Consider the following 19995-nt stretch of genomic DNA (forward strand, 5'->3'; position numbering starts at 1 on the left):
GCAGCATTTAGAAGAACACAGATGATCCAGTTACAATCAAAATAATTTAATTTATACACATGTATAAAACACACACTTCACACAATCAAACACACAGAGCAGTTCAGCCATAGGTGCCGTCCGGAGGTCTGTAGAGTTTAGGGAAGGTCAGGAGCTGAACGCTGCTGAAGGCGAACTTCCTGCTGCCGATGTTCTTCTGGACGTTCTCCATCCTGCAGCCGTCTCTGCAGACATGAAGATGACAGAAACAGATCCTACAGCTTTATCTGGTGGTGATGGACCCGAAACCAGGAAGAAGACGAGAGAAGAAAAAAGGAGAAGCAACACATTCTAGCTCAGCTGTCCATCTTAGTGTTCCCGTGCTGTGTTACTGATATTTAGCCAGCAGGATCACCAAGCTGAGGATTAGCCAAAGAACCAGGAGGTGAGAGGTCACCAAGAGGAAGGCCACCGGGTAAAAGTGCTGCCTGGAGGCCAAACAGTGAGGTAGCCAGGTGCTCTGGAGGCCTGAGGGGGGCTCGTCAGGGTCTAACCCAGAGATAGTGAATCCTGAGTGGGCATAACAGCCCAACATCTGGCCCCAGGACAGACGGGATCTGGAGGAGGACGAGTGTGTGTGAGAGAGTGAGCATGTGTGTGTGAGCATGTGTGTGTGTAAGAGAGAAAGAGGACAAAGAAAAGAGACAGAGAAATAAAAGAAAATTATGACGAAAAATAAAAAGATTAAAATGAGAAAACAAAGAGATAAAAAAGGCTGAAAGACAACAAAAACACACACACACACACACACACACACACACACACACACACACCTCCTCATGCAGTCCAAAGCCATGCTGAAGTGCTTCTGGCTGAGTGTGTGTTGCTCTCGTAGGATTAAACACTGCTCCAGCGTCACAGACATTGCCGTACGGTCCTTTGCACTCTTACAGCTTGTTAGACGAATGCCGTTGACCTTATGACACATCTGAGAACACACACACACACACACACACACACACACACACACACACACACACACACACACACACACACACACACACACACACACACACACACACACACACTTCCGTTATTTTATTTGCTGAAACTACATAATGTCATGGTCTGAGTCTGCGTCTCCCCTCATGTGTCTCCTTATGTTCTCAATCCCTCTCTAGATTCTCCTTTTGTGTCTCCTAGCGCCTTCACGTGCCCTTGTCTGCGTCTTCCTCTTGTGTCTCCTTGTGTCCCCCATTTTTCCCCAGATCTTCAGCCCTCTAGGTTTCCCTCCACAGGCATCCCCCTCCTAGGTCCTGTGCTCCCTTGGCCCCCTTTTAGTCACACCCCTGTAGTTTTTCTTTATGTAGTGTTTTCCTTTAGTTTCAGCTTCTCCCTTAGAATATTAGTTATGGTTGCTGCCCCTTCTGGTTTTTAAGTTTTTCTCTTAGGTCATTTTCCTTTAGTTACAGCTGTTCATGTTATTAGTCTCTTTAGTGTGTTTTTCCCACCAGTGTTTGTAGTTTTTCTCCCCACTTAGATTATTAGTTATGTTTCCTGCTCTTCTTGTCTTTAGGTTTTATTCTTAGGTCATGTTAGTTTCCTCCCTGATTAGTAATTGAGTTCACCTGCTCTCTCTCTCCCCACACACCTGCAGTTCATCTCCCTCTCATCCTCCCCAGTGTATAAAACCCTGTCTGTGTCTCTATGTGTTTTTCGGTCCATTGTTTCTGTCAGACTCGTCTCGTTTGATCTCTAGTGTTTCCAGTGCTTCTAGTGTCTCTAGCTTCTAGTGTTTTGGATCTCTGATTTAGTCATTTTGGATTTTTGGTTTTTGGCTCCCTGCCTTTGGATTATCCCTGAATAAAGGATTTTACTTCATCTTCCACCCCTGCCTCGTCCGTCTGGTTCTCTGCATCCTGGGTCCTAACTTCCTCCTGAACCAACTCGTGGCACATAAGTTAGTGTCTAATCGTGCTGTAGACACATGTAGACAATAATTTGGCACTTTAGTGCATTTTAGTTAAAAATGAAATATTCTGCCTAAAACTGTAAGTGTTGTACTGTCTTCAGGTAAAAAAAACTCTGCACCGCATTTGAATTTAAATCTGCCATTGCTATTGGCTAAGAGGTACACAATGACTTTAGCGGGTACATTATGATGTCACAATGCGAGCCTGTGTGTGTATGTGTTAGCGGCCCAGCCGTCTCGGTCAGCCAGGCAGCAGCATTTGTTGCAATTTTCAAACAGGAAGTGGGAGTGGAGTAAGACTCTGGCAGGGGGTGAATTGGGCCGTTTCTCAATATGCATACTTGTCTGTACTTGTGTACTCACGTCCTGTAAAATATCATCAACGATGGCCCAAGGACTGTTCCAGTCCAAAGTATGCATCATGGCAAGTTCACTCAAAGTTCCCGGATGTGTTATTGCTCCACCCATTGTATCGAGGATGCATGTTTATGTTTATGCATTTAGCAGACGCTTTTGTCCAAAGCGACTTGCAATTGATAATGAAGCCAGCAGGTTGTCCTTGAGACCAACAACAAACACTAATCAGTCAATGTCAGTGAGGTAGCATAATGAATCATAGAGGGAAGGGAACATGGAGTGTGCAGTAGAGTGGGGCACGTGTGCTAGTTTAGAAGATGATCTCTGAAGAGCTGGAATTTCAGGAGTTTCTTAAATTGGTAGTGCTTGGTAGGTCATTCCACATGTTCATGGAGCGACACGAAAAGAGTCTGGATTGTCCTGAGCGTGGTGTAGGCACTGCTAGTCGACGACCCTTTGATGACCGGAGCAGCCGAGCCGTGACGTAGGCCTTTACAAGAGGACTCTAGTAGCTGGACTTTGTATGTACCTGTTAGGGGTTTGAATTTGATGCGTGCAGCTAGCAGTAGCCAATGGAGCTCAATGAACAGAGAGGTGACATATCCTCTTTTAGGGCTGATTGAAGACCAGATGCACTGCCGCATTCTGGACCATTTGAAGAGGTCTCACAGTACAGACTGGAAGACCAGTTAGAAGGGTATTGCAGCAGTCAAGGTGGGAGATGATGGTAGATTGCACCAGGAGCTGGGCGGAATATTGTGTTAAGCCGGGCGTACACTGTGGCTTTTTCACTTTTTTGAGCCGATTTTCCACTCGTGCGAGAATCCACGAGATCGGGGCGAGTTTTGCGCCGAGCCTGTCATGTAGTGTGCAGGGGGTTACGAGAGGCGATTAACACCACGTGACCAGCTACCGATCAGCAATCGCGAGCTCGCACAAACTTCTGGCGTGTTTAATATTTTGCTCGTCCCTCGTGAGGGTATCGCACTGTTGAAGCGGTGCTGCGAGCAGCTGCGACCCAAAAAGTATCAGAACCGCTCACGGCGCATGCACGCGCAATCCTGCATCAACACCGCTCGCCCGCTATTTCCCTAATAACACACGTTGTTCGTTTTAATTCCTACACATTTTTTTAACTCACAAAGATTGTCAAGAAAGCGTGTTTGTCGTGTTCATGTCAAATTAAACTGATCACAAAACACAGATTTACTTTCTTTATTTCATTTTCCTCATCCAACCCCCATAAATCCCTGTGTGTCCTCCTGCAGCACTCCCAAAGGACAACAGGCAAGACAAGACCAAAACGTATGACGTGTTGAGTAAAAATTGCTATTTTTAGCACATTTTTAGGGCTGACGTGTTGCTACCAGACGTACAGCGTGAGCAGTCAGGTCGCATCCGAGAACTGGGTTGTGCAGTGTGAGCACATGACTCGTGAGATCTGCCCTGCGAGGAAGTCGTACAGCTTGAGCTGAAGCTGAGTGCTACGAGTGAAAAAGTCGCACAGTGTACGCCCGGCTTTAGGTATGGTCTGATCTTTCGTATGTTATACAGTGATGGATGGGGGCCAGATTGCAGAGGTTGCGGCGGAATGAGACCATTGGGGTGGAGGCAGTGGACCTCCCCTGGAGACCGTAGCTGAAGTGAAGCTGAAGTGAATGAAGCAGTTTGCTCTTGTGTGCGGCTTGCTTGCTGTCATAGTTCTAAACGACTCGTTAAAAGAAGTAAAACATCACAGTTGACTAATTATTCACTTAATACATCTCCCAGTTAAATTGAGTTGTTGGTGATTGAAAAAGTAGCTTAAGAGGATTTTTGAGCCAACTACTTGCTTCTAATCCTCCGTTAGCATTGGTAGCTCAACGTTAGCCTGTAGGCTTCTTACCAGAGAATGAAATCTGTTTTAGTATAACATTCCTTCCAACATGATCGAGACATTAGACTGTTTTGGCTAGGGGTGTTCCAATCACGTTCTTTTTTTGCTCCCAATCCGATTCGGAGTCATTTGAGTCTGCCAGTACGGAGTCCTGATCTGACACTTTTCAGAAAAGCAATAAAATAAGAAGAAAGCACATCCAAATTGTCCTTTAAGTTTCACTTTCATTTTTGTAGGAAGTATCCCGATTAAAAACTTGTTTATATTGTGAATTTACTTAGAAGTAGCAGCGTTGCTCTTATTTCAACTTGTTTACTCCCTCTACATGCAGCTGTGAGCTGTGTTCTCGTGACAGAGCAGGGAGGCGGAGCCTTCGGCAGGCAGGGTAACACCTGTAGCTCCAGCGCGCAGCTCCGGTGCTGCAGGAGAACAGAAACCCCGATGTTTGGCAGTCTGTTGGCAATTTCTCTTTGTTCATTAGCGTAACTTTCTCTGTCGACTGGCTCCACGTTTTTGTCTGACTTCACTGTGACTGGGGATTAATGCAGACCGGTGTTGGTACAGGATCTGCTCGGGTGCAAGACCGGCTTGGGGTCCTTCGACTGCTGATGACGTCAAAGTAGTTGATTGGCTGAACATGAACCTTACAGAAGTTACATAATCACGTTGTTATCACATTACGTTGGTATCACATTGCTTTGGTCCAGGCAAAGTTTTCTATTGGAAAGATGGACAACTTTTACAAAGAAATCCATCATTACCTCTTTGAAAATACACTTTTAGCATAGAGCTGCATGTATATTAGGGCTGAACGATGAATTTCATGTGCAATTAAATTGCGATGTGACAAAATGAGATTTTCTAATCGCAAAGGCTGTAATTTGGCAGCGAGTGGTTAGCGCAATGCTAATATACATGGAAAAACCTGTAGGAATGCTAATATCACCGATAACATTCTTACAAATTATGAATTAGAAACGTGCCAAATGATTACATTTGGAGTCTAATAGAAAATAAAACTACCATCAATCAAATAAGTACAGACAGGTATTTTAGTAAAGCCAGAAAACTTTTAACTCCAGAGTTTTGGCTAGCAGCTATGAGCGTACCTGAACTACGCATGGACAAGACGTCAAAAACTCTAAACACAAAATACTTCAATAAACGGGACACACTTCTTTCCTGCAAATACAATTTCACAGGTGTTGCTAATACCTATGATTCTTCAAGGGATGTGCTCAAAGAGGAGTTCAACATCATGAATACAATATAGTGTTTTATTTTACAAATAGCATTATAAACACAAACTTACGTCTTAATAAACATTACTTTAATAATGAAACTGATAAATTCTTTCCAACAGTATAAAGATGAGTAGTGCATTTTGTCCGAGTGCGTTTGCCGTACTTTGACGTCATCGGCAGTCAAAAGACCCCGAGCCGATCTTGCACCCGAGCAGATCCTGTACCGACACCGGTGATTTGCTTTGTTGATGTGCGAAGGGAAACGCCGACAGCGAAAGTAGCTTATTTGAAGGCAGCAAATCATGGAGCTGTCCTTTCCAGCATGTTGAATGCTCAGTATGCACATGTGTCTGTAGCTCTGCCTTTGCTGTCCGGTTTAAAATACCACCAAGCTGCAGATACTTTAGCTCTCATGAGGAGACACGTTAGCTCTGTGTTGGCAGGCTTGCTAACAGCGGCACTTGGCGTCCGAGTCCTTGCCTGCCGTAAATTGTGTTGTTTTCGTACAAGAAACAAATATTATTGATGTAGAGGGACTTATGGAAATTAAAACTAAGCCATTTTGCTCCATTTGAAAATTTCTATCTCAGGATTAAATTAAAAAGTCATGTTTGTTTTTAAAAAAAGGTGAAATCCGATTTATTTCTCCCGATTTCGATCCTTTCAAAAACACACGATCGGCTCAGAGCATCCCTTGTTTGGGCATTGCTTCACTTTAGAATTCTTACTTTATTCTTGCATATTGCACCTTTAAAAGAAATTACTAAAACCGTCCTGCATCAACATAACTGTAACTCAGACAAACACGTAACCAAAGAACAATTATTGTGTTTTTAACTAAGTTAAAGGAGCTTTAATGTTGTAGGATTTACTTTCCTGGTTTGTGTTAAAGGTGTGGTTCACTGAAAAAACATTTGGGTTTATGATTTCTGATTATAATCAGTCACTGAGTTTCTCGTGCAGGGTGAACATGAAAATAGTCTCCTACACCTATCTCCTGCATTATCTTCTTAAATGCAGGAAAATGTTATATTTACCATCAGAGCCTGGAGGAAAACTTAAAGAGCAAGTCACCCCCAAATCAACTTTTTTTGCTGATCAACTACAGAAACGAGTGTCTAATCGGGCTGTAGACACATGTAGACAATAATTTGGCACTTTAGTGCATCGTAGTTAAAATTTAAATATTCTGCCTAAAACTGTCAGTGTTGCGCCGTCTTCAGGTAAAAACTCTGCACTACATTTGAATTTAAATCTGCCATTGCTATTGGCTAAGAGGTACCGTATGATGTTAGTTGGTACATTATGATGTCACAAGGTAGTTGTGAGTCTGTGTGTGTATTAGTGGCTCCGCCCTCTCCGTCTGCCAGGCAACAGCATCTGTTTAATTTTTCAAACAGGAAGTGGGAGTGGATAAAGACTCTGGTAGGGGGGGTGACTTGCTCTGAAACAGTTAACGAGTTCCGCAGAATATTTTTGTGAGAGAACGTCTCACCGTTCCAGCAATCCAGAGAACCTCAACGTTCTTCCTCTTCTTGACCTCCAGGCTGCGATCCAGAGCCGACAACAGGTCTGACAGCGACTGGACTCCAGCTGGGTCAGAGAAACTGCTTCAGGTTCTGGTTCTGATCCAAACACGGTTGATGGGACAAACCCAGGTCTTACCCGTGTGAGGGAGTTTGTCTCTCAGCGAGTGGCAGTAGGCTCGAAGACGCTCTCCGCTCTGCTGGTTGACTCTCTCCTGCAGGGAGCTGTCTCCAAACCTGGAAACAACAACAAACCATACAAAACATCAGTGTGTGTATCTGTCTGTCCGTGTGTGTGTGTGTGTGTGTGTGTGTGTGTGTACCTCTCAGCGAGACTCTGATGCTGGTTGATCCCGATGTTGAACAGAACTGACTCGACTCGTATCAAACTCCCGTCCTTCAGCTCCTGGGGCAGCGAAGCAAAGGTCTCCGATGGTAACGGCACCTCCACGACGAACCCGGCCCTGGATGGAGGACATCCTCAGTGCTGACGTTCCCAGTGTGTGTGTGTGTGTGTGTGTGTGTGTGTGTGTGTGTGTGTGTGTGTGTGTGTGTGTGTAAGTCTTTCCACCATGTTCCCCGGAGCGTCGGCAGAAAGTCGTGCAGCTGTTCAGATCTGGCCTCGGTGATGGTGAACGCCACCCGGCTCAGGTCGGCCACGCTCACCTCCATGTCCTCCAGCATCCCCTCCTCCTCCCCTGAGAGCCACAGTCAGAGCTTAGGTGGGGTCTGAGGGCCTACGGGTGGGGTCTACACCCTCTACCTACCGTAGGTGCTCAGCAGAGCCTCAAACTGAGCCAGAATTCCCACAGAGTGGAGCTGCTGCAGGAACTCCGGGTCCTCCAGACCTCCGTAGACTTTCAGCATAAATCCACAGACAACCGCAGACAGCTGTGACACCAGACAGCCATGTTGTTACCATGACGATAGCAGGATTTTACTCTGATGAGACATGTCTCACCGCCTGACTGAAGACTGCGTGTCTCCTCTGGACGATGCGTTCAGGCCCCTGAGCGACCGTCGCAGTTAGCGCCCCCTGCAGGACGACAAAGGTCATAGCGGCTCGAGCTTTCGACACTGCCTCGCGCACGCAATCCCTGAGGGTGACCACCAGGGGGAGCAGCTGCTCCTGCCAAGATGATGAGGAGGAGGAGGAGGAGCCTGGTGGTGATGAAAGAGGAGGAGTCAGTAATGACGAAAACAAGTAAACGTGACAAAAGCATTAAATGCTGTCCCACCGGCGTTCTGAGATTTTGTGTCTGCTGTGGATTCCTGTGGGTCTGGAGATGACCGCTCCCGCAGGAGGTGCTCTCGCTCCTGCAGCCGGTCGGCCATGGCCATGATGCAGTCCAGACTTTTAGCTACGTTAGCCCACGTCCTGTCCTACACACACACACACACACACACACACACACTGTATAAAACAAACTACTAGATATCCAAGTGAAGGCTACACACACACTCCCACTTACCCACTCCTCCTCATCGTACTCCCTGGCCTCCTCCTGATTGGCCGAAGCATTCTCACAGAGCAGCCCGCTGCCGTGCCTACCACTGACGGAGGCGCACTGACTGTGGAAGGCAGTCAGGGCGCTCCTAACCAGCTCATCGTTCAGAGCATGAATGAACAGTTTGGTCTGGGATCAGAAAGAGTGAGAAGTTGCATCAGATTGGTTCTGACGGTTCTGTAAACGGAGCGCCAGCCGTGGGTCTTACCTCCTGCATCAGACCGTCCAGAACCTCCTGCAGCCTGGCCGGGTTCCTCTCTGCAGAGACAGAGAGCAGCTCCTCAGCCTGCCCAAAAATCAGAGGCGGCAGCTGGGCGACGCTGACCAGCAGCTCCCTCGCTCTGTAGCTCTCCTCCAGAGAGTAGGACACTGAGCTGCAGGGATGGAGAGAGACAGGGACACCACAGACTGACACACAATATTTATCTTGTAATCCACCATGTGGGGTTTGTAGCCCGGGGCTACCTCTGTCTCTGGTGTTTGCTCAGAAGTCTCTTCAATCCTCCGTGCTTGAAGGCCTGGTGGTGATCAGCTGGAGCTCCAAAGGTGATGACCTGGTACCAAACACCTGGACACAGCAGGAGGATGAACCCCTGGATGTTGGAGGGGGGAGAAAGAGCAGCAGCTGGGTCCTACCGGAGCTCCCGGGAGCGGTGACCTCCATCCTCTGCGAGTGAAGGTTGGTGGGAACGAACTGAAGGTGCCGGTCGGATTTCCTCCCGCTGGACTTGAAACACGGCGAAGCTGCTGGGAGGAAAAACGGTTCAGGAAGTTTGTCAGATCCGTGATTGGACTTACTTGTGACCTTACTGGACAGATTCTCCAGCTCTGTCAGGGTTTCCTGATAACAGCCAATCAGATGGTTGCAGTAGCTGACGACATCATGACGTAGGCTATCCCAGTGGGGTGAGAGGTCACTGAGCTCTTTCACCTGCTGCACCCTGAGAAACAGATGATTGATTACTCTGAATCGACTCGTGGGGTCTTAGCATGAGAGCTTCTGACCTGCTGGCGTGCTCCTGGATCAACGCGCTCAGCAGCTGTTTGGGTAGAGAGAAGGACAGCGGCGTCTCCGACATCTGTTCCCGCACCAGCAGCCGCCGCTGGTCCTCCGTCTCAAACCGGTACACCTTACACACCTGGGAACACAACACTGCACACACAGGTGTGTGTTGTGAGGAGGGAGAAGTCCCAGAAGCATGAAGGTCATTAGGGAGGAGCTCACCTGCTCTCATCATCGGGCTGTTTTCTTTATCGTGGACAGAGAAGTGTAGCGCGTCACAAAGAGCCGAGCCCTGAAACAACAGCAGTGGGTGAGAGGTCTCCTTCCTGTTGGTGAAACACCAACCGCTGACTCACACCGACCAAAACGGTGCCCAACAAGACCCTTACACACACACACACACTCACCTGAAGGCTTACCCTGTGCTCAATTGGAGTTTCATCCTCCTCCTCCACCTGCAGACGAGACACCTTCACCTCTCCGACCTCATTGCCTCCATCCATGGTCCTGGTTAAGACAGGAAGTTTAAATAAACGACTGACTCGCAGGACGACTGGCCTGACGTGTTTCTACACTAAACACCTCCTCAGCTCTGAGTCACTTTCTGAAATGGAAACTAAAAACCACACTGGTCACTAAGTGTGTGGGGAAGGTTTATCAAAAAGAAACAAACAGGAAGTGAAGTTAACTCGGAGCGCGGCGAGTCGGGGGGGGAGGTTCACAGCACAGGAAAACTTCTAATCACATTAGAAAACGAGAAGACGACTAAACAGGTGGGTTGTCTTTTCTGCCACAGAGTGTCCTCAGAAACAAAAAGATGCTTCTAAGGGATCACCAGCAGCACTTGTACCGGGGGGCAGGTGGGGACACGGTGTCCACATGATCTCAGAAGAACATTTTTACTGAAAGCTTCACATAAATTGCCACCAGCAGCAACTCTGGAGTTCAATCTTCTCTTAGCAGGTGGGATGAAGCTGGTGCTTCTGATGCTCCTGTGTCTTGTCCTTGAGGACAGGAGGTTCCTGATTATGTTGTGTCCTTGTCTTCTACATGGACCCTGCAAGAGTTCCTGCACAGAGGTCAGGAATGCCCACAATGACCTTCTCTGATACCTCACCGCCCACTGGAGTCCTCTTTTTGTCCTTTTTTCAGTCTTTATAGGGTTGTGTGCTCACGTTGTGACCTTCATGAGTCGATGCTCCACTATTAAGTTTCTCTACATTGAGCAACGGCGTTGTTGTCACTTCACCAGATGACTTGGTCTTCCTCCTTTACAGTGACTCATCATTGTCCCAGATAAATCCCACTACTGTGGTGTCATCTGCAAATTTGATGACCTTCTTCCCCTAGGGCCTGGAATATACTTGCTGTTTAACGACACAAGCACGTGTCGTTGCCATGCCAGCGTAACTTGAGTTGATTTCAAGGGTCATTTGTTCACGTCCCCCAAAATTAACGTGATGCGTCCAAACGCTGCAATATACGGGTAACCAGTAGGTGGAGTTGACAAAAGGAGTGAGACACGCTCACCACGGTCTCTCAGTCTCTGGTTTAGAGGTCTTTCACACCATATATGGTATTGCTGCTGTCTTTCTTTCTTACTCAAAAATAGCCAGTTACGAATCTCTTCTATTGAAGCCATGTTTGTTTTGGTTGTACCCACAAGCCCGGCTCTCTGTCTGGTTTGAGTAGTGTAGTGTGAGCTGATTGGAGGAGCAGGAGTCTGCCGTAGATGTCCTTCAGTGACTGATTTAGTTCAAACCACGTGAAGATGGGTCACATTAGGGGACGTGGTGCTATAAAAGCAGAGAAGAGCTGCAACGGGAGCCTGACGGTCCAAACAGGAAGTCAGTGGGAATTAGGGTTGTGTGATTGGACGAATTATGCAACCATCGACAATGGGCTGAGCCGTTACGGTTGTTTTTACGAAAGGTCATTTGTTTATTTATTTGTTTGAGGGTTGAGTTGGTTGCAGGTGCACAGATATTTTACACGTTATGCACAGAGAACACAGCAGAGGCAACATTCACTCAGGAAAATATTTCCATCAGAACATCTGAACATCACCTCACACTGTCTCCGCATCTCACTGCTGACAGTACACGTGAGCAGCGCACAGAAGAGCTGGGAGGGCGTCTGTGACACACTGGACGTGGTGCACAAGAGCGCAGTGTCGAGTGGAAATCCTTCTATCTTCCAGAGAGTCTGGAAGATTCTATTTTTTCATTTGGAAACATTTTTCCGGACTATAAAAGTAGCGCTCGTCATTCAGCACCTGCTTCAAGTGTGGCGGCGGAGCGCCAGTTCTTCCAGAACAACGTTTAAACATCCACGAGTCTGTCTGAAGCCAAAGTCCTGAACCTCATGACCTCTTCAGCTCCCTAGAGACATGTGATAACGCAGAAGCTGCAGGTGACCAGCTCAGGTTTACGCAGAGCTGAAGGAAAGTGCGTTCGGGCCGCAGCGGGTCAAATGTTCCTAATTTAAGTGAAATCGTTTAATTTGCATTGTTTATTTTACCGGGACATTCTGATCAGCTTGTTTGGACAAAATAATTAAAAATCAATGGAAATTTAACTGTATTATTGAATGATAATTTATCATTAAAAAATGAAAGTAACAGGATAAATGAATCATGTGACCACCGGCCGTGAGCAAATGCTCCCTTCTCAGCCTGAGTCCAAGTGCAGCAGCGATTCATTTCCTACTCAAACTCATAAAACAGAAACCCAGTAGGCTTTGTTCAGAAAAAAAACATTGTTTAAATAAAATACCACAACAGTGGGCACCGCAGAGAAACAAAGATGCTTTTAACGCTTTAACAGAGTTTAATACGGGCAATTTATACGTTTATACTCTAACAAACAACAAATACAAAATTAAACAATAAGAAAAATCTTAATTTCTCTTACAGCAAACATTTGTACTGTGCTTCCATAAGAAATCCATGCTTGGACTTCTTCTGTGTTCATGTGTCACTTTGTTGAATGAATCGCCCATTTATTAGACTAATGACTAGAGGTTGGAAAAACGATTGAAATCGCCCGACCCTAGTGGGAATAAAAACGATACCAAACAGATGTGTTGATGCTTCAAAATAAAAACTGTAGAGAGAAATAAACGCTGGGTGCTGCAACAGAGAGGCTGGAGGCCACATTCACAGCCGGTGTGTTTTGCCTTCGCTCTGCCACTTTAATTTGCTTTGACTTTTTAAGACACCAGCAAAAACAGCATAGGTCATTCTAGACGGAGAGTTAGAATAACGGAAACAAAAACCAACAGTCTATTTTTACCTTTGTTTGCTTGTTTACAAACAGAAACAAACCAACAGGAACAAACCAGCCTGAGTCCAAAAAGTACCACCTCTGAACCAGAATCAGATGTTTAAAATCCAGACAAACCTGAACGCATCACCAGATCAGACCTGCTGAACTCCCCCCGTAGGTCTCCTCTCTCGCGCTCACTCGTTCTCCTTCATCCCCCCGTCATCCTCCGACCTTCAGGGTCTATCTGAAGGTGCTCCGGGCCTCAGACCGGAAGAGAGAGTCTCTGCTCTCGTGGAGGCCGAGCTACACGCTGCTCACTTCCTCATGTGGTGTCAGGTATCCAGGCAACAGCCAATCACCTGCTAGTTCTCCTCAAAGCCTTCACGGTGAGAGAGCTTTTTGATGAACGGGAAAAGGGCAGACGGCTGTCTGACTTTTGCAGAACAGAACGGGTAGTTTAAGCCAAGCTGAACTTCAGCTGTTTATGAAGCTTTAGATTGTTTTACGCCCACAGACAGAACACACTTTAATAAAAGGTTCAAGTCAGCTTACCTGAGGCTGAGGGAGGTGTGAGGCTCCTTGGACCGGAGCAGATCTCTGATGGAGAAAGAGGTGAAACCCAGACAGCTTCTCTAGAAGACACGCAGGAAGGAGAGAAGTTTACCTCCTCGTTTAAAACCCACAGATCTACTGCCGCTTTAGCACCCGCACTCAGACATTGTTAGTGTTTCAGGGTCGTTGCAGCTTAAAATCAGCTTTTTGTTTGTTTTTACATCAATTCTGTCCACCGGTAGAGAGAAAATCATCAGGAATTAAACTAAATCAGAAAAAATGTGATCCAATATCTAATTTAGGACCAAACCTTCATCAACCTTCAAACTTGTCCCACCCTGCTCCAACACAGCTGGTTTCAATCAGAGCTTCATGAGCTGCTCAACAGGCAGTCAACCACTGAATCAGGTGTGTTGGAGCAGGAAACAACTAAAACATGCTGGATGGAGACCTGCAGGACCAGGGCTGGAGAGGAAATGGTCATCAGACGTGTGGATGGATAAAACGGGAGAATGAAACCTGAAGCTGAGCTTTAGAATCATGTCAGGAGGGAAGCTGCTTTAGGATGAAAGGTTAGGGTGTGTGTGTGTGTGTGTGTGTGTGTGTGTTAGATGGGTTGGCTGCAGCAGACCTCTTCTCCTCAGCTCACCATTGGGGTTTCTACATAGCAACACCACTACAGGAGCAGCCACAATAAAACCGTCATTACCATGGAAACCAGTGCACAGGGAGAGACGCCAATGGCTTGTGTGAGACACATGCTAATAAACTAGCTTAGCTTTAGCTACGCCTGTTTAAAGCTAACCCAATGGTCCTCATGCAGGTCAGCAATGAAACAAAAGCCAATAGTCAGTAAAAGGAGATCAAAACATGTTTTATCATCACTAATAACCTGCAGGAACATCTCACATGTCCTCTTCCATCTCTGTGTGACTGAACTCACGACGGGATGTCCACCAGAACATCGATCCAACATGTCTGACCCCGCAGAGTCAGTGGGGCAAAACTCCATCACTCTGTTGCCATGGCGATAATCAGAAGCTCAGAGGATTACCTCGATGAGTGAGAAGCACTTAAATCACCAAGCGCACGCCGATGCAGCGCTGTCCTGACCCCAGAGCAGGTCCAGAATCATAAACCAGATGTTTTAGAGAAGACTCTGTTTTTTATGGAGTTTAGAGCTGCATCCACTAACCAGACGTGTCACAAAAAGCAGCTCCGTTCTAAATATTCAGGTCAGTGAAACAAAAAGAAAGCAACAAAAGAGGAAAGTTTGACAAATTCCTGCAGAGACGCAACAGCTTTAACTTCCACACACACTCATCAGGTGTTGCCTCACGTGAACGCTTCAGGCTCAGCGTTTGCGAAACAGAAGTGAGGCGTGCGAGAAATCACTCAGCTGATCTTTCTCAACGAGTTGTTTAGCAAAACAAACAGAGCTGTTAGGATTGGGGTCAGAGTTCAGCAGACCTGTAGGTGACCCAACCTAGCCAGGGTCACCATCCATATTTAGTCCTGCATAGAGACTTTGACCCAGAATCATCAGAAAACTGATCCAGCTCTGTGATGCAACAATAAAACTAAATCTGTTAGCTAGCAGGTCCAGTTATTTAGCAGGTCCAGTTAAGCTAGCAGGTCAAGTTCGCTAGCAGGTCCAGTTAGCTAGCAGGTCAAGTTATTTAGCAGGTCCAGTTAGCTAGCAGGTCAAGTTAGTTAGCTGGTCCAGTTAGTTAGCAGGTCCAGTTAGCTAGCAGGTCAAGTTAGCTAGCAGGTCCAGTTAGTTAGCAGGTCCAGTTAATTAGCAGGTCCAGTTAGTTAGCAGGTCCAGTTAGTTAGCAGGTCCAGTTAGCTAGCAGGTCAAGTTAGTTAGCAGGTCCAGTTAGCTAACAGGTCAAGTTAGTTAGCAGGTCCAGTTAGCCAACAGGTTGAGTTAGTTAGCAGGTCCAGTTAGTTAGCAGGTCCAGTTAGCTAACAGGTCAAGTTAGTTAGCAGGTCCAGTTAGCTAACAGGTCAAGTTAGTTAGCAGGTCCAGTTAGCTAACAGGTCCAGCCTCAGGGATTTACTTATTTTTACATTAATCTTGTTGGAAACTCAAATAAAAGCTCTAAAGTCTCACATCATCTTTTCCATCTAAAACCCGGTAACCAGCTGGTTAATAACTAATTAACCTAAACTAGTCCTACATCCTGCGATGGACTGGCTCTCTGTCCAGGGTGTACCCCGTCTGATTGCCCATTGACCGCTGGAGATAGGCACCAGCCATCCCCCGCGACCCTACATGGACAAAGCGGGTTCAGACAATGGATGGATGGATGGATGGATGGATGGATGGATGGATGGATGGATGGATGGATAGATGGATGGATGGATGGATGGATGGATGGATAGTCCTACATCCTCCCCAGGACCAGGTCATGTGCCCATAATGACTCCTGGTCCTGGTCCGGTTGGTGAGCAGAGAAAAAGGTCTAATAAACCAGAACACACACGGGGCAACGCTATCCACCTGCTGCTGACTCAACCCGACCCCCTGAGGAACAGCCGTCTCCTACCTGTCCAGCAGAGCTGCTGTCTCCAGGTGGACGGAGACACTCGGTGAAGGTCTTCATTGCTCTCTGCTTATCGCTGGTGTTTTCAGTTGTTCTAACGAGATGCTAGAGCCTAAAACTGATCCTAGAGCAGCTGATGGGTTTATTTTACTGTAATGACCTCATGATGTCACGGTTACTGGTTGCTTTTAATGGAACGAGCTGTCGTGGACGTGAAAGCATCATAAAGATGATCATCAGAGTTTTTACAGGTTAAAAAAGTTCAAATCAAAGCTGGAATTGTAATAAGTTACATCTGTTCTGTAGTCTGGAGACACCTGACAATTCCTACCTGCCCCTGAACGCACCATCGATGTTAAAGTCAAACAAACGACAGTCAGGAGAAGCTAAAATATGATTCATCTTCCTCATGATGACATCAGAGAGCTGAAGTAGAGGAGCAGATGTGTCCATGAGTCCAGACAAAAGGTTCTGATGTCTGTCCTCTGCAACACACTCCAGCAAAGTGTTTCTCCTCTTCCCTCTATCGCTTTATCCCTTCTCCTCCTCCTCTTTCGTCATGGCCAAAACAGATTAAACACACACGCCCATGTGCATTATGGGAAAAATGCAGATTAGCGAAGCGCCTGGTGGGCAGAAAGGAGGGAGAGGAGCTCAAAGAACAGAAATGAGTTCAGTTTCTGCCCCTGTGTGTGTGTGTGTGTGTGTGTGTGTGTGTGTGTGTGTGTGTGTGTGTGTGTGTGTGTGTGTGTGTGTGTGTGTGTGTGTGTGTGTGTGTGTGTGTGTGTGTGAGATTACCTCAGACATAAATTAAGACTGTGTTACCACTGCTGGACTTACACATCCTCAACACTAATCCTCTTACAAAGATATTTTCACACAGACACACACACACACACACACACACGGACTCACTTTAGTGTATTTAGTCGACCCGTCCGCGCTGTAGAGTCGGACCTCCATCCTGCTGTGACGATGCAGTTTGTAGTCGACACAGAAGCTGACTGAAGTTAGGAACTCGCCTCGTTTGGATCCCTGGAAGCACAGAGGAGATGCAGCCTCACCATCCATAAAGTTTCCTGTACTCAGTCAGAAATGGCTTGGTGGGCTCGACGGGACTTGTAGGTGACTCGTGCTGACTGGTTGTAACTCAGTGAGGAATGATGATCCGACTGCCAGAAGTGTTGGGCAACTATAATAAATGTTGCCCACCTCTAAAGCAGTTTACATTGGTGTACAGGTTTTCTTGGTAGGAATTCATTCATTCAGTAAATTTTTCATTCATTCATTCATTCTCTGTGATTTTAGGATCCCGACTCACACTCCTCCCCAGTAGGTGGCGGTGATGCTCCTGCCATCAGGGTAAATTACTTTTACAACTGAGTTACTAACTCAGTTACTTTTGGGAAATAGTCATTTGTAATTGGAACTACTTTAACACAGATGGCGATAAGTGATGTCACTGATCAGCGCCAGAAAGCGTCCACAGTAACATTAATAACATTAAAAGTGTTTATTCTGTCGTATATCATAATTTCATCCGTTCAGAGGACGAGTGCTGCCGTGTGATGTAAAATGTGGCATTCAATGACCGGAAGAAGCTCCGTATTTTACAGCGCTCTGTGAGACAACAAGGCCCCGTGAGTTGAGTCGATGAGGGGGAATGTCACCGTGTTTTCCACAGGTGGTGGTCAATTAACAGCTCCGCCCCTCTCTTCACCCGAGTGTCCAAGACATGCGGCCGCAGCTCAGATAAAACAACAACAAAGTCGATCATCGAGCTGTGGCCTAAGGTATCCTGGTGCCAGTAGCACATGTGGACACCTTTATGTCTGAACATGGTGTTCATTATGGACAATCCATGACTGGCACAGAAGTCCAATAACAAAACACCGCTCAGATTCAGATCGGGGGGGCCGTTCCTCCCAACCACACCTCTCCAGGTCTCACTGTCGTTGCCCACGTGAGCGTTAAAGTCCCCCAGCAGAACGAGGGAGTCACCGGAAGGAGCGCTCTCCAGCACCCCCCTCCAAGGTCTCCAAAAAGGGTGGGTAGTCTGAACTGTAGTTTGGTGCATAAGCACAGACCACAGTCAGAACCCGTCCCCCCACACGTAGGCGGAGGGAGGCTACCCTCTCGTTCACCGGGGTAAACCCCAACGTACAGGCACCAAGATGGGGGTTACCAGTACGCCCACCCCTGCTCTGCGCCTCTCAGTGGGAGCAACTCCAGGGTGGTAAAGTGTCCAGCCCCTCTCAAGGATCCGGAGCCAGAGCCATGCATCCAGGTGAGTCCGACTATATCTAGTCAGAACCGCTCAACCTCACACACCGACTCAGGCTCCTTCCCCACCAGAGAGCCAGCTGCTGCAGCCGAGGATCACCTGTTCCATTTTTATGAACCCCAGCCCCACGGCAAATTTACACCTTATCAACGCAATAATTCACACAGCAAGGTGATGCACAGGGCTCTCGTGTGGATCTGCAGCTGCAGGGAGCAGGAACCTGTTCATCCGCCTGGCTCTCGTATCCAGTTTAGTCTCTTCAGCAGACACCGTCGTCCCTTAAGTCTCAGAGGCATTCATAGCCCCCACACCACTCTGAAACATCTGCAGCACCTACTCACGGTGGCAGCACCCATCTGTCTTCTACGTTTCTCTGAGTGCCTGCAGATGAAGAGTCCAGATTATTACATCTCCACAGCAGAACAGGGGGCCTTCACCTGGCTTACCCCATACAGGTGGGCAACACTCCTGTAGTCCCTGTTCTGCTGTTAGCAGAGACCAAGCCAGCGTACTTTCCCAGTCATTTTCCTCTCATCCCAGGAACGTTCCCAAACTCTCCCAGTGCAGCTACAGGTTCCTACAGGAACCAGGACGCGATCCAAAAGGTGCAAATATCCGCACAAGCCTGGAGAAACGTGGACTTTGACATACTTATGAGGCTCTTAAGGACTAAGTGTGTGTGTGTGTGTGTGTGTGTGTGTGTGTGTGTGTGTGTGTGTGTGTGTGTGTGTGTGTGTGTGTGTGTGTGTGTGTGTGTGTGTGTGAACACTCGTACCTTAACTGTTTGAGTGCCGCAGTGCTGCCTGACATTGTAAGCATCAACCACAGAAACATGAACCTGAACTCTGGTTGCCGTGGAAACCACACCTTGACACTCTGCAAAACAGACAATCAATTAATTTACTGAGTTTAAGCAAAATAAATTATAAAAGTAGTAATTATCTGTGTGTGTGTGTGTGTGTGTGTGTGTGTGTGTGTGTGTGTGTGTGTGTGTGTGTGTGTGTGTGTGTGTGTTTAACAACATACCAACCATCAGGTTCAGTGTAGACTCTTGAACAGCAACTTGGGCTCCACCTTGAGGCCAGAAAACAACATTACATCAACAGCCAGACTAGAGACACATTTGCAGATTAATAGTTATTATTATTATTGTTATTATTACTATTAGTAATAATAATAATAATGATAATAATAATAATAATAATAATAATAATAATATATTTGTTTAAGTGAGGTTTTCACACTCTACAAGGCTTCCTTAAATAAACAGGATACCGCTTTCCATCCCCGGAGCGCTTCTTCTCTCTGAAGGTTTCCAGATGTTTGACATCTGGGTGGAAACATCAGCTGACAGCAGTTCACCCTCAGCTTCATCCTCCTCCTCCCCACAACCCTTCAGTCCTCTTCATCATCAGCGTCCATCTTTATACTAAATAAACAGGTGGCGAGACAAATATGTGACTCCTGTAGAAATGATCCCGCGGACGCATCTTCGTGATGTTCTGATACTAAAATCTCATCAGCTGTGATTTTATAAACTTCTGTTAGCTGCAGGTGAGCTAATGCAGGTGAGCTGCAGGTGACAGGAAAGAGAACCCCCCAAAAAACAACAAACACTTGATAAAGTTATATCGTGTACTATAGAATGTACAAAAATTCACTTCTTACCGTTTCCGGCTTATTCGCAGCGGACTTCACACCGAAGAGGGGAAAACAGTCACGCAAGATATCGCGAGAGCTGCAACGTCGTAGTTTGTTCTGTTCGATTAGACAGAGCTGTTGTTTGAACCAGATTTGAACTCGACTCGCGGTCACGTGGTTCGCGGTGGAGCATTGCAATTCTGGTTCTATTTTTCTTCTTTTTCCGCAAGATGGCGCC

General features: G+C 46.8%; 1 protein-coding gene across 16 annotated transcripts; it reads right to left on the reverse strand.

The window, feature by feature from the left end:
* Positions 1-30: 30 nt before the first annotated feature.
* LOC107376814 (type II inositol 3,4-bisphosphate 4-phosphatase) lies at positions 31-19918 on the reverse strand. Of its 16 annotated transcripts, none has more exons than XM_015946096.3 (23): positions 19785-19918; positions 19392-19545; positions 19143-19190; positions 18892-18992; positions 16748-16867; positions 13284-13363; positions 9873-9972; positions 9688-9757; positions 9468-9615; positions 9273-9403; positions 9099-9209; positions 8928-9030; positions 8671-8836; positions 8427-8591; positions 8193-8337; positions 7916-8115; positions 7722-7845; positions 7526-7652; positions 7278-7418; positions 7094-7191; positions 6924-7021; positions 813-967; positions 231-596 (listed from the first exon to the last, which is right to left on the reverse strand). In XM_015946096.3, exons 2-23 carry the CDS (start codon positions 19444-19446, stop codon positions 368-370), a joined length of 2715 nt encoding a protein of 904 aa, XP_015801582.3. In that variant the 5' UTR covers positions 19447-19545; positions 19785-19918; the 3' UTR covers positions 231-367. The 16 variants fall into 16 exon arrangements, with proteins under 16 accessions (XP_015801587.3, XP_054604689.2, XP_015801593.3 ...); XM_015946095.3 differs by having other exon boundaries at positions 19392-19689; positions 19785-19892; XM_015946101.3 differs by lacking the exons at positions 231-596; positions 19785-19918 and adding an exon at positions 31-224 and having other exon boundaries at positions 19392-19766.
* Between the last annotated feature and the right edge of the window lie 77 nt (positions 19919-19995).

This window comes from Nothobranchius furzeri, chromosome 2 (genome assembly GCF_043380555.1).
Source record: "Nothobranchius furzeri strain GRZ-AD chromosome 2, NfurGRZ-RIMD1, whole genome shotgun sequence".
Classification (NCBI taxonomy): domain Eukaryota; kingdom Metazoa; phylum Chordata; class Actinopteri; order Cyprinodontiformes; family Nothobranchiidae; genus Nothobranchius; species Nothobranchius furzeri.